This window comes from Agelaius phoeniceus, chromosome 32, assembly GCF_051311805.1.
Source record: "Agelaius phoeniceus isolate bAgePho1 chromosome 32, bAgePho1.hap1, whole genome shotgun sequence".
Classification (NCBI taxonomy): Eukaryota; Metazoa; Chordata; class Aves; order Passeriformes; family Icteridae; genus Agelaius; species Agelaius phoeniceus.
Window position 1 is genome coordinate 591,038 of NC_135296.1, and position 15,702 is coordinate 606,739.

General features: G+C 44.5%; 1 protein-coding gene across 4 annotated transcripts in view; it reads right to left on the bottom strand.

Annotated features, from left to right (window-relative positions):
• Window positions 1–15,702, bottom strand: part of SMARCA4 (SWI/SNF related BAF chromatin remodeling complex subunit ATPase 4) — a 78,637-nt gene that overhangs the window by 25,907 nt on the left and 37,028 nt on the right. For all 4 annotated transcript variants that reach the window (XM_077192345.1, XM_077192344.1, XM_077192343.1 and 1 more), the window contains exons 17-25: window positions 15,375–15,538; window positions 15,180–15,246; window positions 13,469–13,579; window positions 11,506–11,748; window positions 9,428–9,541; window positions 7,770–7,877; window positions 5,479–5,565; window positions 2,678–2,724; window positions 2,307–2,473 (exon numbers count right to left, since the gene is read on the bottom strand). In XM_077192345.1, the coding sequence (XP_077048460.1) occupies window positions 2,307–2,473; window positions 2,678–2,724; window positions 5,479–5,565; window positions 7,770–7,877; window positions 9,428–9,541; window positions 11,506–11,748; window positions 13,469–13,579; window positions 15,180–15,246; window positions 15,375–15,538 (1,108 nt within the window). The remainder of the gene's footprint in view (window positions 1–2,306; window positions 2,474–2,677; window positions 2,725–5,478; window positions 5,566–7,769; window positions 7,878–9,427; window positions 9,542–11,505; window positions 11,749–13,468; window positions 13,580–15,179; window positions 15,247–15,374; window positions 15,539–15,702) is intronic.

A 15,702-nucleotide genomic window follows, 5' to 3' on the forward strand; every position in this document is an offset into this window, starting at 1 on the left:
TGGAATTCCCATTCCCAAATCCCATTGGGATTGGTGGTTCCGGAAGGTTCCATTGAGAATGGGGATCCCCATTCAATTCCCATTCAATTCCCATTCCCATCTCAATGGGATTGGTGGTTCCGGAAGGTTCCATTGGGGAAAGGGGGGGATCCCCATTGGATTGAGTTGGATTCCCCATTGAATTTAATGGAATTCCCACTCCCGATCTTCAACGGGATTGGCGGTTCCGGAAGGTTCCATTGGGAATGGGATTCCCATTGGATTGAGTTGGATTCCCATTGAATTTAATGGAATTCCCATTCCCAAATCCCACTGGGATTGGTGGTTCCAGAAGGTTCCATTTTGAATGGGATTCCCACTGAATTGAAGTGAATTCCCATTCCAAATCCCATTGGGATTGGTGGTTCTGGAAGGTTCTTTTGGGAATGGGATTCCCATTGAATTCCCATTGAATTCCCATTCCCAGTCCCATTGGGATTGGTGGTTCCAGAAGGTTCCGTTGGGGATGGGGATCCCCGTTGGATTCCCCATTGGATTTAATGGAATTCCCATTCCCAAATCCTACTGGGATTGGTGGTTCCGGAAGATTCCATTGGGAATGGGGGATCCCCATTGAATTGAGTTGGACTCCCCATTGGATTTAATGGAATTCCCATTCCCAATCCCACTGGGATTGGTGGTTCTGGAAGGTTCCGTTGGGAATGGGATCCCCATTGAATTCCCATTCCCAATCCCATTTGGATTGGTGGTTCCAGAAGGTTCCGTTGGGAATGGGATTCCCATTGAATTCCCATTGGGATTGGTGGTTCCGGAAGGTTCCGTTGGGAATGGGGGATGCCCATTGGACTGAGTTGGATTCCCCATTGAATTGAGCTGGATTCCCATTCCCAATCCCACTGGGATTGGTGGTTCCGGAAGGTTCCATGGGGAATGGGATTCCCATTGAATTCCCATTGAATTCCCATTGAATTCCCGTTGGGATTGGTGGTTCCGGAAGGTTCCGTTGGGGATGGGGGATCCCCATTGGATTGAGTGGGATTCCCCATTGAATTTAATGGAATTCCCATTCCCAAATCCCACTGGGATTGGCGGTTCCAGAAGGTTCCGTTGGGATTTGGATTCCCATTGAATTCCCATTGAATTCCCATTGGGATTGGTGGTTCCGGAAGGTTCCATGGGGAATGGGATTCCCATTGGATTCAGTTGAATTCCCAGTCCCAATCCCACCCTGTTCTGTCCCAATTAATCCAACCAATTAATCCAATCAATTAATCCAACCAATTAATCCAACCAATTAAATATTTTTTTTTCCATATTGGGGATTTTTTCCCAATTGGGAATTTCCCAATTCCCAATCCCTTGGGGGGTGGATTGGAATTTTGGGGGAAAATTGGGATTTTGGGAGAAAATTGGAGATTTTGGGATTTTGGGAGAAAATTGGAGATTTTGGGGGGAAAATTGGAGATTTTGGGAGGAAAATTGGGGATTTTGGGGGTGGATTGGGATTTTGGGAGAACATTGGAGATTTTGGGGGGAAAACTGGGGATTTTGGGGGGGTGTATTGGGATTTTGGGGGAAAATTGGAGATTTTGGGGGAACATTGGAGATTTTGGGGGGAAAACTGGGGATTTTGGGGGGAAAACTGGGGATTTTGGGGGTGGATTGGGATTTTGGGAGAACATTGGAGATTTTGGGGGAACACTGGGGATTTTGGGGGAAAATTGGAGATTTTGTGGGGGTGGATTGGGAAAATTAAGGATTTTGGAGGTGAATTGGGAAAATTGGAGATTTTGGGGGGCGGATTGGGATTTTGGGAGAACATTGGAGATTTTGGGGGAAAATTGGAGATTTTGGGGGGATGGATTGGGAAAATTGGGGATTTTGGGGGGTGAATTGGGAAAATTGGAGATTTTGGGATTTTGAGAGAACATTGGAGATTTTGGGGGGAAAACTGGAGATTTTGGGGGGAAAATTGGAGATTTTGGGGGTGGATTGGGATTTTGGGAGAACATTGGAGATTTTGGGGGAAAATTGGAGATTTTTGGGGGAAAATTGGAGATTTTGGGGGGAAAATTGGGGATTTTGGGAGTGGATTGGGATTTTGGGAGAACATTGGAGATTTTGGTGGAAAATTGGGGATTTTGGGAGAAAATTGGAGATTTTGGGGGAACATTGGGGATTTTGGGGGGGTGTATTGGAATTTTGGGAGAACATTGGAGATTTTGGGGGAACACTGGGGATTTTGGGTGGAAAACTGGGGATTTTAGGGGTGGATCCACCCCAGCCCAGCCCAGGTAGGCACTCACCATCCAGCCTGAGGTATTTGAAGCCACGATAAGCGAAATAATCCTCCATGATGGTCATCAGGGAGGTCATCTGGCAGAAGAGCAGCACCTTGTGGTTGGTGGCCCTGAGTTTGGGCAGGATCCGATCCAGGAGCTCAAATTTCCCAGAGGCTCGGTACAAATCCAGCCTTGGGTGGATAAAAATGACCAAAATTAGAAAAGGAAGAAAAAAAAAATGAAATTCGAGGTCGAAAATTTGGCGTTTCCTTCTCATTGGGATCATCTGGGATTCGTGATTTGGGGTTGGTTCATTTTCCATTTCTAGGGAAATTCAGAGTTTGGAAATTCACGGATTTCCAAAATTCCAGGAATTCCCAAAATTTGTCACTCACCCCTGCACGATGCCGCCCGTGAAGCCCAAGTGCTCGGAGAAGGATTCCTGTAAACGGAGAGGAGAAATGGTGACAAAAAGCAGCAGAAATTACCCCAAAAAATAAAAATAAAATCTGGAGCTGCCTTCAGGGACCCCCCAGTTCCCTCAGGAAGCTGGGGAGGAAGAAGAGGATGGATTTTTTTGGGGTGGAAAACACAGGGATGGAAAGTTAGGCCTGATTTGGTTCATCTTTGATGGGTTTAGCTCTGTTTGGGTTTAACCCTGTTAGGCTTAACCCTGGTTTTTATTTATCCCAGTTTTGTGGGGTTTAACCCTGTTGGGTTTATCCCAGTTGGGTTTAACTCTATTGGGTTTAACCTTGTTGAGTTTATCCCTGTTTGGGTTTAACCCTGGTTTTGGTTTATCCCAGTTTTGTTGGGTTTATCCCTGTTGGGTTTAACCTTATTGAGTTTAACCCTGTTGGGTTTACCCCTGTTTGGGTTTATCCCCGTTAGGGTTATCCCTGTTTTTTATTTATCCCAGTTTTGTGGGGTTTAACCCTGTTGGGTTTATCCCAGTTGGGTTTATCCCAGTTGGGTTTAACCTTGTTGAGTTTATCCCTGTTTGGGTTTATCCCTGTTGGGTTTAACCCTGTTGGGTTTATCCCTGTTGGGTTTAACCCTGTTGAGTTCAACCCTGTTGGGTTTAACCCTGTTGGGTTTATCCCAGGCTTTGATTTATTCCACTTTTGCTGGGTTTAACCCTGTTGGGTTTAACCCTGTTGGGTTTATCCCTGTTGGGTTTAACCCTGTTGGGTTTAACCCTGTTGGGTTTAACCCTGGTTTTGGTTTATCCCAGTTTTGTTGGGTTTATCCCTGTTGGGTTTATCCCTGTTGGGTTTAACCCTGTTGGGTTTATCCCTGTTGGGTTTATCCCTGTTGGGTTTAACCCTGTTGGGTTTATCCCAGGCTTTGATTTATTCCACTTTTGCTGGGTTTAACCCTGTTGAGTTTATCCCTGTTGGGTTTATCCCTGTTTGGGTTTAACCCTGGTTTTGGTTTATCCCAGTTTTGTTGGGTTTATCCTAGTTGGGTTCAACCCTGTTGGGTTTATCCTTTTTTTGGTTAATCCCTGGCTTTTCTGGGTTTAACCTTGTTGGGTTTATCCCTATTGAGTTAAACCCTGTTGGGTTTATCCCAGTTGGGTTAGGATTATCCCTGGTTTTGGTTTATCCCAGTTTTGTTGGGTTTAACCCAGTTGGGTTTAACCCTGTTGGGTTTATCCCAGTTGGGTTTATCCCATTTTTTTTGTCCCTCCCTGGCTCTCCTGGGTTTATCCCAGTTGGGTTTATCCCAGTTGGGTTTATCCCAGTTGGGTTTAACCCTGTTGGGTTTATCCCTGTTAGGTTTAACCCTGATTTTGGTTCATCTCAGTTTTTACCCCCGTTGAGTTTATCCCTTTTTTAGTTCATCCCTGATTTTGGATTTTCCCAGTTTTGTTGAGTTTATCCCATTTGTTTTGCCCATCCCTGGCTCTCCTGGGTTTATCCCAGTTGAGTTTATCCCATTTTTTTGTCCATCCCTGGCTCTCCTGGGTTTATCCCAGTTGGGTTTATCCCAGTTGGGTTTATCCCATTTTTTGGTTCATGCCCGATTTTGGATTTTCCCAGTTTTGTTGAGTTTATCCCATTTTTTTTGTCCATCCTTGGCTCTCCTGGGTTTATCCCAGTTGGGTTTATCCCAGTTGGGTTTATCCCATTTTTTTTGTCCATCCTGGGTTTATCCCAGTTGGGTTTATCCCATTTTTTTGCCCATCCCTGGCTCTCCTGGGTTTATCCCAGTTGGGTTTATCTCAGTTGGGTTTATCCCAGTTGGGTTTATCCCAGTTGGGTTTATCCCATTTTTTTGCCCATCCCTGGCTCTCCTGGGTTTATCCCAGTTGGGTTTATCCCAGTTGGGTTTATCCCATTTTTTTTGGTCCATCCCTGGCTCTCCTGGGTTTATCCCGGTTGGGTTTATCCCAGTTGGGTTTATCCCAGTTGGGTTTATCCCATTTTTTGGTCCATCCCTGGCTCTCCTGGGTTTATCCCATTTTTTTTTGGTTCATCCTTGGCTCTCCTGGGTATATCCCAGTTGGGTTTATCCCATTTTTTGGTTCATCCCTGATTTTGATTTTCCCAGTTTTGTTGAGTTTATCCCATTTTTTTTGCCCATCCTTGGCTCATCCCATTTTTTGGGTCCATCCCTGGCTCTCCTGGGTTTATCCCAGTTGGGTTTATCCCTGTTGGGTTTATCCCTGTTGGGTTTATCCCATTTTTTGGTCCATCCCTGGCTCTCCTGGGTTTATCCCAGTTGAGTTTATCCCATTTTTTGGTCCATCCCTGGCTCTCCTGGGTTTATCCCATTTTTTGGTCCATCCTTGGCTCTCCTTCATTTATCCCAGTTGGGTTTATCCCAGTTGGGTTTATCCCATTTTTTTTGTCCATCCTGGGTTTATCCCAGTTGGGTTTATCCCATTTTTTGGTCCATCCCTGGCTCTCCTGGGTTTATCCCAGTTGGGTTTATCCCAGTTGGGTTTATCCCTCTTGGGTTTATCCCAGTTGGGTTTATCCCAGTTGGGTTTATCTCATTTTTTGGTCCATCCCTGGCTCTCCTGGGTTTATCCCAGTTGGGTTTATCCCAGTTGGGTTTATCCCAGTTGGGTTTATCCCAGTTGGGTTTATCCCAGTTGGGTTTATCCCATTTTTTGGTCCATCCCTGGCTCTCCTGGGTTTAACCCTTTGGGGTTTTTGCCAGTTTGGGTTTCCGGCCCCGGCCCCACCTCGATGTGCTGGAACATGTAGGGGTGGTTGCAGATCTTGCGCAGCTGCATGATCGTGTTCATCAAGGTCTTGGTGCCTCCTTTGCCCTGAGGGAACCATCCAGGAGGTGAAAAATTCATTAATTCATCCCCCAAATTAATGCCAGGGTTAAAAAAATTCAAATTAATTAATGCCGGGGTTAAAAAAAACCAAATTAATGTTGGAATTAAAAACCCCAAATTAATGGTGGAGTTAAAAAATTCAAATTAATGGTGGGGTTAAAAAACCCAAATTAATGGTAGGGTTAAAAAATTCAAATTAATGGTGGGGTTAAAAAACTCAAATTAAAAGTGGGGTTAAAAAACCCAAATTAATGGTGGGGTTAGAAAACTCAAATTAATTAATGCTGGGGTTAAAAAACCCAAATTAATGTTGGAATTAAAAAACTCAAATTAATGTTGGAATTAAAAACTCAAATTAATGGTGGGGTTAAAAAACTCAAATTAAAAGTGGGGTTAAAAAATTCAAATTAATTAATGCTGGGGTTAAAGAAACCAAATTAATGCTGGAATTAAAAAACTCAAATTAATGTTGGAATTAAAAAACTCAAATTAATGCCAGGGTTAAAAAAAATTCAAATTAATGAATGCCGGGGTTAAAAAAACCCAAATTAATGGTGGGGTTAAAAAATTCAAATTAATGGTGGGGTTAAAAAATTCAAATTATAAGTGGGGTTAAAAAATTCAAATTAATTAATGCTGGAGTTAAAAAAACCCAATTAATGTTGGAATTAAAAACTCAAATTAATGCCGGGGTTAAAAAAACCAAATTAATTAATGCCGGGGTTAAAAAAAATTCAAATTAATTAATGCCGGGGTTAAAAAAACCAAATTAATGTTGGAATTAAAAACTCAAATTAATGGTGGAATTAAAAAACTCAAATTAAAAGTGGGGTTAAAAAATTCAAATTAATTAATGCCAGGATTAAAAAAACCCAAATTAATTAATGCCGGGGTTAAAAAACCCAAATAAATGGTGGGGTTAAAAAACTCAAATTAAAAGTGGGGTTAAAAAACCCAAATAAATGGTGGGGTTAAAAAACTCAAATTAAAAGTGGGGTTAAAAAACTCAAATTAATTAATGCCGGGTTTAAAAACCCCAAATTAATGTTGGAATTAAAAAACTCAAATTAATGTTGGAATTAAAAACTCAAATTAATGGTGGAGTTAAAAAAATCAAATTAATGGTGGGGTTAAAAAATTCAAATTAAAAGTGGGGTTAGAAAACTCAAATTAATTAATGCTGGGGTTAAAAAAACCAAATTAATGTTGGAATTAAAAAACTCAAATTAATACCATTAATTTTATAACCCAAATTAATGGTGGAGTAAAAAACCCCAAATTAATGGTGGGGTTAAAAAATTCAAAAGTGGGGTTAAAAAACTCAAATTAATTAATGCCAGGGTTAAAAAAAACCCAAATTAATGTTGGAATTAAAAAACTCAAATTAACACCATTAATTTTATAACCCAAATTAATGGTGGAGTAAAAAACCCCAAATTAATGGTGGGGTTAAAAAATTCAAATTAATTACTGCTGGGATTAAAAACCTCAAATTAATTAATTCTGGGTGAAAAAACCCAATTAATGCTGGGTTCCATCCATTCACCAGTCCGGAATTCCCAGGAATGTTTGGGATCAGGGACTGGGAGCTGATGGTCCCACGGTCCCGGAAAGGGACTGGGAGATATTAAAATAAATTAAAAAATTAATTTAAATTGATTTAAATAATTTCACCCAACCCAACCCAACCATTGGCTCAACCCAACCCAACCATTGGTTCAACCCAACCCAACCCAACCAAACCCAACCCAACCCAACCATTGGTTCAACCCAACCCAACCCAACCATTGGTTCAACCAAACCAAACCCAACACAACCATTGGTTCAACCCAACCCAACCCAACCCAACCATTGGCTCAACCCAACCCAACCATTGGCTCAACCCAACCCAACCCAACCCAACCCAACCATTGGCTCAACCCAACCCAACCCAACCATTGGCTCAACCCAACCCAACCCAACCCAACCATTGGTTCAACCCAACCCAACCATTGGTTCAACCCAACCCAACCATTGGTTTAACCCAACCCAACCCAACCCAACCCAACCCAACCCAACCATTGGTCCAACCCAACCATTGGCTCAACCCAACCCAACCATTGGCTCAACCCAACCCAACCATTGGTTCAACCCAACCCCAGAGTGGAGCCCAAGCCACGCCCAGCATTCCCAAATTGCCAAATCCAGACCTTCTTGTCCTTCTCGGAGCCGTCGGTGAGGAGGACGCCCTTGGCCTGCATGTGCCGGTAGAGGACGCGCTGCAGCGCCGACATGTCGCACTTGATGACGTACTCCACCTGCCAGGAGACAGCCATTGGTTCAACCCAACCCAACCATTGGTTCAACCCAACCCAACCATTGGTTCAACCCAACCTAATGGGATCCAACCCAAGCACCTGCTCAACCCAACCCAACCATTGGTTCAACCCAACCCAATGGGATCCAACCCAAGCACCTGCTCAACTCAACTCAACCCAACCATTGGTTCGACCCAACCCAAACATGTGATCCACACAACCCAACCCAACCATTGGTTCAACCCAACCCTCTTCAACCCAACCATTGGTTCAACCCAACCCAACCATTGGTTCAAACCAATGGGATCCAACCCAAGCACCTGCACAACTCAACCCAACCCAACCCAAGCACCTGCCCAACCCAACCATTGGTTCAACCCAACCCAAACACCTGATCCACACAACCCAACCCAACCATTGGTTCAACCCAACCCTCTTCAACCCAACCATTGGCTCATCCCTACCCAAGCACCTGCTCAACCCAACCCAACCCAACCCTCTTCAACCCAACCATTGGTTCAACCCAACCATTGCAAGCACCTGCCCAACCCAATGGGATCCAAGCCAAGCACCTGCTCAACCCAACTCCACCCAACCATTGGTTCAACCCAACCCAACCATTGGTTCAACCCAACCATTGGTTCAACCCAACCCTCCTCAACCCAACCATCTGCTCAACCCAACCCAACCAACGGGACCATCACTGTGAGTACCATGGCCACCAATGGATCCAAGCCAAGCACCTGATCAACCCAACCCAACCATCTGCTCACCCAACCCAACCATCTGCTCACCCAACCCAACTCAACCCAACCCAACCATTGGTTCAACCCAACCCAACCACCTGCTCAGCCCAACCATTGGTTCAACCCAACCATCTGCTCAACCCAACCATCTGCTCACCCAACCAAACAAATGTGCTCAACCCAACCATTGGTTCAACCCAACCCAACCATTGGTTCAACCCAACCCAAGCACCTGCTCAATACGACCCAACCCTCTTCAACCCAACCATTGGTTCAACCCAATCCAACTCAACCCAACCCATCTGCTCAACCCAACCCAATCATCTGCTCACCCAACCCAACTCAACCCAACCATCTGCTCAACCCAACCCAAGCACCTGCTCAACCCAACCATTGGTCCAACCCAACCCAAAAAACCTTCTCAACCCAACCCAACCCAAAAAACCTTCTCAACCCAATCATCTACCCAACCCAACCATCTGCTCAACCCAACCCAACCCAACCCCACCCAACCACCTGCTCAACCCAACCCAACCCAACCCCACCCAACCACCTGCTCAACCCAACCCAACCCCACCCAACCATCTGCTCAACCCAACCCAACCATTGGTTCAACCCAACCCAACCCAACCCCACCCAACCCAACCCAACCCAACCATTGGTTCAACCCAACCCAACCCAACCCCACCCAACCACCTGCTCAACCCAACCCATTGATGACTCTGGAGTGGGTGAAGCTCCACGTGCATCTCCCAGGATGGACCCCCCCAGAGGTCTCCAGGGATGGGGACCCTCCAGTGTCACCTTTTCTGGGAGCTGGGCCTCCACCTCCTTCTTGAGGCGCCGCAGCAGGAAAGGCCGGAGCACCTTGTGGAGACGGCGGATGATGAGGATTGTCTCCTCCTCGTTCAGGTCCACCTGGAATTGTCACCAGGAGCAGGGATTGTCACCAGAAGTGGAAGTGGATGGACCCTCCCCACATCCCAAAATACCCCAAGAACCTCCTGAGCCCCAGTTCCTGGTGGGACACCAGCTCCCAGAGCTCCAGAGCCACTTCCAGCTTCTCCAGATCCATGAAAGACCCTGATCCAACTTCTCCAGGTCCATCAAAGACACTGATCCAACATGTCCAGGTCCATCAAAGACACTGATCCAACTTCTCCAGCTCCATCAAAGACACTGATCCAACATCTCCAGGTCCATTCCAGACACTGCTCCACCTCCCAAAGCTCCAGAACCATCCCAAACTTCTCCAGATCCATCAAAGACATTGATCCACCTCCCAGAGCTCCAGGAACCCTTCCAATTTCTCCAGATCCATCAAAGCCACTGATCCAACATCTCCAGATCCATCAAAGACACTGCTCCACCTCTCAGAGCTCCAGAACCATCCCAAACTTCTCCAGATCCATTCCAGACACTGATCCACAGCTCCAGGGACACTTCCAACATCTCCAGGTCCATCAAAGACACTGATCCACCTCCCACAGCTCCACAACCATCCCCAACTTCTCCAGATCCATCAAAGACACTGATCCAACTTCTCCAGATCTCCATCAAAGACACTGCTCCACCTCCCAAAGCTCCAGAACCATCCCCAACTTCTCCAGATCCACCAGACACCGATCCACCTCCAGATCTCCAGGAACACTCCCAACCCCCTCCAGATCCATCAAAGACACCGATCCACCTCCCAGAGCTCCACCACCATCCCCAACTTCTCCAGATCCATCAAAGACACTGATCCACCTCCCACAGCTCCAGAACCACTTCCAACATCTCCAGATCCATCAAAGACACTGATCCAACTTCTCCAGGTCCATTCCAGACACTGATCCAACATGTCCAGATCCATCAAAGACATGGATCCACCTCTCCCACAGTTCCAGAGCCATTTCCAGCTTCTCCAGATCCATCAAAGACACTGATCCAACTTCTCCAGGTCCATCAAAGACACTGCTCCACCTCCCAGATGTCCAGGAACACTTCCAACCCCCTCCAGATCCATCAAAGACACTGATCCACCTCTCCCACAGTTCCAGAACCATCCCAAACTTCTCCAGATCCATCAAAGACACTGATCCAACATCTCCAGATCTCCATCAAAGACACTGATCCACCTCCCAGAGCTCCAGAGCCACTTCCAGCTTCTCCAGATCCATTCCAGACACTGCTCCACCTCCCAGAGCTCCAGAACCATCCCAAACCTCCCCAGATCCACCAAAGACACTGATCCACCTCCCACAGCTCCAGGAACCCTTCCAATTTCTCCAGATCCATCAAAGACATCGATCCACCTCCCAAAGGTCCAGAACCATCCCAAACTTCTCCAGATCCATCAAAGACACTGATCCACCTCCCAGAGCTCCAGAACCACTTCCAGCTTCTCCAGGTCCATCAAAGACACTGATCCAACTTCTCCAGATCCATTCCAGACACTGATCCAACATCTCCAGGTCCATTCCAGACACTGCTCCACCTCCCAGAGCTCCACAACCATCCCAAACTTCTCCAGATCCATCAAAGACATTGATCCACCTCCCAGAGCTCCAGGAACCCTTCCAATTTCTCCAGATCCATCAAAGACACTGATCCAACTTCTCCAGGTCCATCAAAGACACTGATCCAACATCTCCAGGTCCATTCCAGACACTGCTCCAACATCTCCAGATCCATCAGACACTGCTCCACCTCCCACAGCTCCACAACCATCCCCAACTTCTCCAGATCCATTCCAGACACCGATCCACCTCCAGATCTCCAGGAACCCTCCCAAGCCCCTCCAGATCCAGCACCGCCAACCTCAAACCCACCTCCAGCACCTCCAGCACCTCCAGCACCACCTCCCTGTCCTCCCCACACCCCTTTGTTTTTTCCAGCACCTTCTCCCCGGTCATGGCGAAGGGCGCGTTGAACCACTGCTCGAAGGTGCTGCAGCTCTTGAAGATGGTGGGCAGGAGGAAGTTGAGGAGGGCCCAGAGCTCCGGGAGTTTGTTCTGCAGGGGGGTCCCGGTGAGGAGGAGCCGGCGCGGGGCCACGTAGTGGGTGTTGAGGACCTGGGTGAGCTTGCAGTGGTGGTTCTTCATGCGGTGGCCTTCGTCCACGATCATGTACTTCCAACGGATCTGGAAGAAGAATTTTAGCAGAATTTTGGAAGAATTTTTGAAGAATTTTGGCAGAATTTTAGAAGAATTTTGGAAAAATTTTGGCAGAATTTTAGCTGAATTTTTGAAGAATTTTGGCAGAATTTTGGAAGAATTTTTGAAGAATTTTGGAAGAATTTTGGCAGAATTTTGGAAGAATTTTAGCAGAATTTTGGAAGAATTTTGGCAGAATTTTAGAAGAATTTTAGACAAATTTTAGAAGAATTTTGGCAGAATTTTAGAAGAATTTTGGAAGAATTTTAGCAGAATTTTAGAAGAATTTTGGCAGAAATTTAGAAGAATTTTAGAAGAATTTTAGTGGAATTTTTGAAAAATTTTGGCAGAATTTTAGAAGAATTTTGGAAGAAATTTAGAAGAATTTTGGAAGAATTTTAGAAGAATTCTAGAAGAATTTTGGCAGAATTTTAGAAAAATTTTAGCAGAATTTTAGAAGAATTCTGGCAGAATTTTAGCAGAATTCTAGAAGAATTTTGGCAGAATTTTAGAAAAATTTTCGAAGAAATTTGGAAGAATTTTTGAAAAATTTTGGCAGAATTTTAGAATAATTTTGGAAGAATTTTAGCAGAATTTTAGAAGAATTTTAGTGGAATTTTTGAAAAATTTTGGCAGAATTTTAGAAGAAATTTAGAAGAATTTTGGCAGAATTTTAGCAGAATTCTAGAAGAATTTTGGCAGAATTTTAGAAAAAATTTTGAAGAATTCTAGAAGAATTTTGGCAGAATTTTGGAAAAATTTTGGCAGAATTTTAGAAAAATTTTAGCAGAATTTTGGAAGAAATTTAGAAGAATTTTGGCAGAATTTTAGCAGAATTCTAGAAGAATTTTGGAAGAATTCTAGAAGAATTTTGGCAGAATTTTAGAAGAAATTTAGAAGAATTTTTGAAGAATTTTCGAAAAAATTTTGGCAGAATTTTAGCGGAATTTTTGAAAAATTTTGGCAGAATTTTAGAAGAAATTTAGAAGAATTTTCTCAGGAGCTTCTGGAACTCAACCCAACTCAACCCAACCTTCTGGAACTCATGGAGGTCACTAAGACAAACTTTCTGCCGATCCTAAATCTCCGAATTTCCCCAAAATTTGAGCATGGAAAATCCAAAATTTGGGGATTTTTTGGGTGAGGAAGGGCTGACCTTGGCCAGGATGTGCTTGTCCTTGATGATGTACTCGTAGGTGGTGAGGAGAACGTTGAATTTCCCGCTCCCCAGCTTGGAAGAATTTTAGCAGAATTTTGGCAGAATTTTTGGAAGAATTTTGGCAGAATTTTTGGAAGAATTTTGGAAGAATTTTTGAAGAATTTTAGCTGAATTTTGGCAGAATTTTAGAAGATATTTAGAAGAATTTTAGCTGAATTTTGGTAGAATTTTTGAAGAATTTTAGCTGAATTTTGGCAGAATTTTAGAAGATATTTAGAAGAATTTTAGCTGAATTTTGAAAAATTTTGGCAGAATTTTAGAAGAAATTTAGCAGAAATTTAGAAGAATTTTCTCAGGACCTTCTGGAACTCAACCCAACTCAACCCAACCTTCTGGAACTCATGGAGGTCACTAAGACAAACTAAGACAAACTTTCTGCCGATCCTAAATCTCCGAATTTCCCCAAAATTTGAGCATGGAAAAATTGGGGATTTTTTGGGTGAGGAAAATCCCAAAATTTGGGGATTTTTTGGGTGAGGAAGGGCTGACCTTGGCCAGGATGTGCTTGTCCTTGATGATGTACTCGTAGGTGGTGAGGAGGACGTTGAATTTCCCGCTCCGCAGCTGAGGGACGAAGGCGCGGCGCGCGGCCGGGGAGCCCTGAGGGGACAATTCCGGGCGGGAAAGGTCAAAATTCCCGGGAAAATGGGAAAATTCCGTTTTGGGAAAAATATTCAAAAAGGTCGGGAGGGTTTGGGGTCTGCTGCGGGTGAGGAAGGAGGAAAAATGGGATTTTTGGGGAGTTTTGGGGATTTTTTGGGGTTTTTTGTGGATATTTTTGGGGGTTTTTTTGCTATTTTTGTTTATTTTTTGTGGGGTTTTTGGGGGTTTTTTTGTTGATATTTTTGGGGGTTTTTTTGCTATTTTTGGGTTTTTTTGTGGATATTTATGGGGGTTTCTTTGATATTTTTTGGGGGGTTTTTTGGCTATTTTGGGGGTTTTCTTGGATATTTTTGGGTTTTTTTGGGGTTTTTTTGGGGGTTTTTTGGGGGTTTATTGCAGATATTTTTGGGGGTTTTTTTTGGCTGTTTTTGGTTTTTTTGTGGGGTTTTTTGGGGTTTTTTTGGGTTTTTCTGGGGGTTTTTTTGATATTTTTTGGGGTTTTTTTGGCGATTTTTAGGGTTTTTTGTGGATCTTTTTGGGGGTTTTTTTGATATTTTGGGGGTTTTTTTGGCTATTTTTGGTTTTTTGGGGGTTTTTTGGGTTTTTTTTTGATATTTTTGGGGGTTTTTTTTTGGCTATTTTTGGGGTTTTTTTTTTGCTATTTTTGGGGTTTTTGTGGATCTTTTTTGGGTTTTTTTCTAGATATTTTTGGGGTTTGGGTGGATATTTTTGGGGGTTTTTTTGGATATTTTGAGGGGGGGGGTTATATTTTTGGGGTTTTTTGTGGATATTTTTGGGGGATTTTTGGGGATTTTCCTGAATTTTTGTTGATTTTTGTGGATTTGGAATTCCCAGAAAAATGGGGCGGTATCCAAAAAGGTCAGGAGGTTTTGGGGTCTCCTGCTGGTGAGGAAGGAGCAAAAATGGGATTTTTGTGGGGTTTTTGGGGGATTTTTGTGGATTTTCGTTGGTTTTTGTGGATTTGGAACTCCAATCCTTTTGGATTGGGATCTCCAATCCATTTGGATTTGGAATTCCCAGAAAAATGGGGCGGTATCCAAAAAGCTCAGGAGGTTTTGGGGTCTCCTGCTGGTGAGGAAGGAGCCAAAATTGGATTTTTTGGTGGATTTTTTGTGGATTTTCGTGGATTTGGAGCTGGGACCCCAAGCCCTCCAGAGCAGGAAGAGAAAAACGGAAGCTTGGGATGGAAATGGAATCCAAGGAAACGGAATCCAAGGAAACGGAACCCAAGGAATTGGAATCCAAGGAATTGAAACCCAAGGAAATGGAATCCAAGGAAATGGAACCCAAGGAATTGGAACCCAAGGAATTGGAATCCAAGGAAATGGAATCCAAGGAAATGGAACCCAAGGAATTGGAACCCAAGGAAACGGAACCCAAGGAAATGGAACCCAAGGAATTGAAACCCAAGGAAATGGAACCCAAGGAAATGGAATCCAAGGAAATGGAATCCAAGGAAACGGAACCCAAGGAAACGGAACCCGAGGAATTGGAACCCAAGGAAATGGAATCCAAGGAATTGGAACCCAAGGAATTGGAATCCAAGGAAATGGAACCCAAGGAATTTGGTCCTCACCTTGTAGGAGACCTTGACCACGGACGGAGCCCACTTGTCGAACTCGTAGGCCCAGTTGGACAAAGTCCTGTGGGGAAAGACAGACGGAAAAAAAAGTGGGAATTTTGGGAATTTTGGGAATTTTGGGGGATTTTGGGGGATTTTGGTTGTCCACATGGAACAAGGGTGGGAATTTTGGGTTCTCCAGGCACTGACGAGAGCGGGACGATGATGAGGAAGGGGCCGTTGATCCTCTTGTGCTCCATCAGGTACGTGATGAGGGCGATGGTCTGGATGGTCTTGCCCAGGCCCATCTCGTCGGCCAAGATCCCGTTGAGGTTGTTGTTGTAGAGGGACACCAACCACTCCAGGCCTTTGATCTGCGGGGATGCAGATCCAGATCCCACCTCAGGTCCAGATCCCACCTCAGATCTTCATCCATCTCCAGATCCCACCTCAGGTCCCCATCCAGCTCCAGATCCCACCTCAGATCTTCATCCAGCTCCAGATCCCACCTCAGATCTCCATCCATCTCCAGATCCCA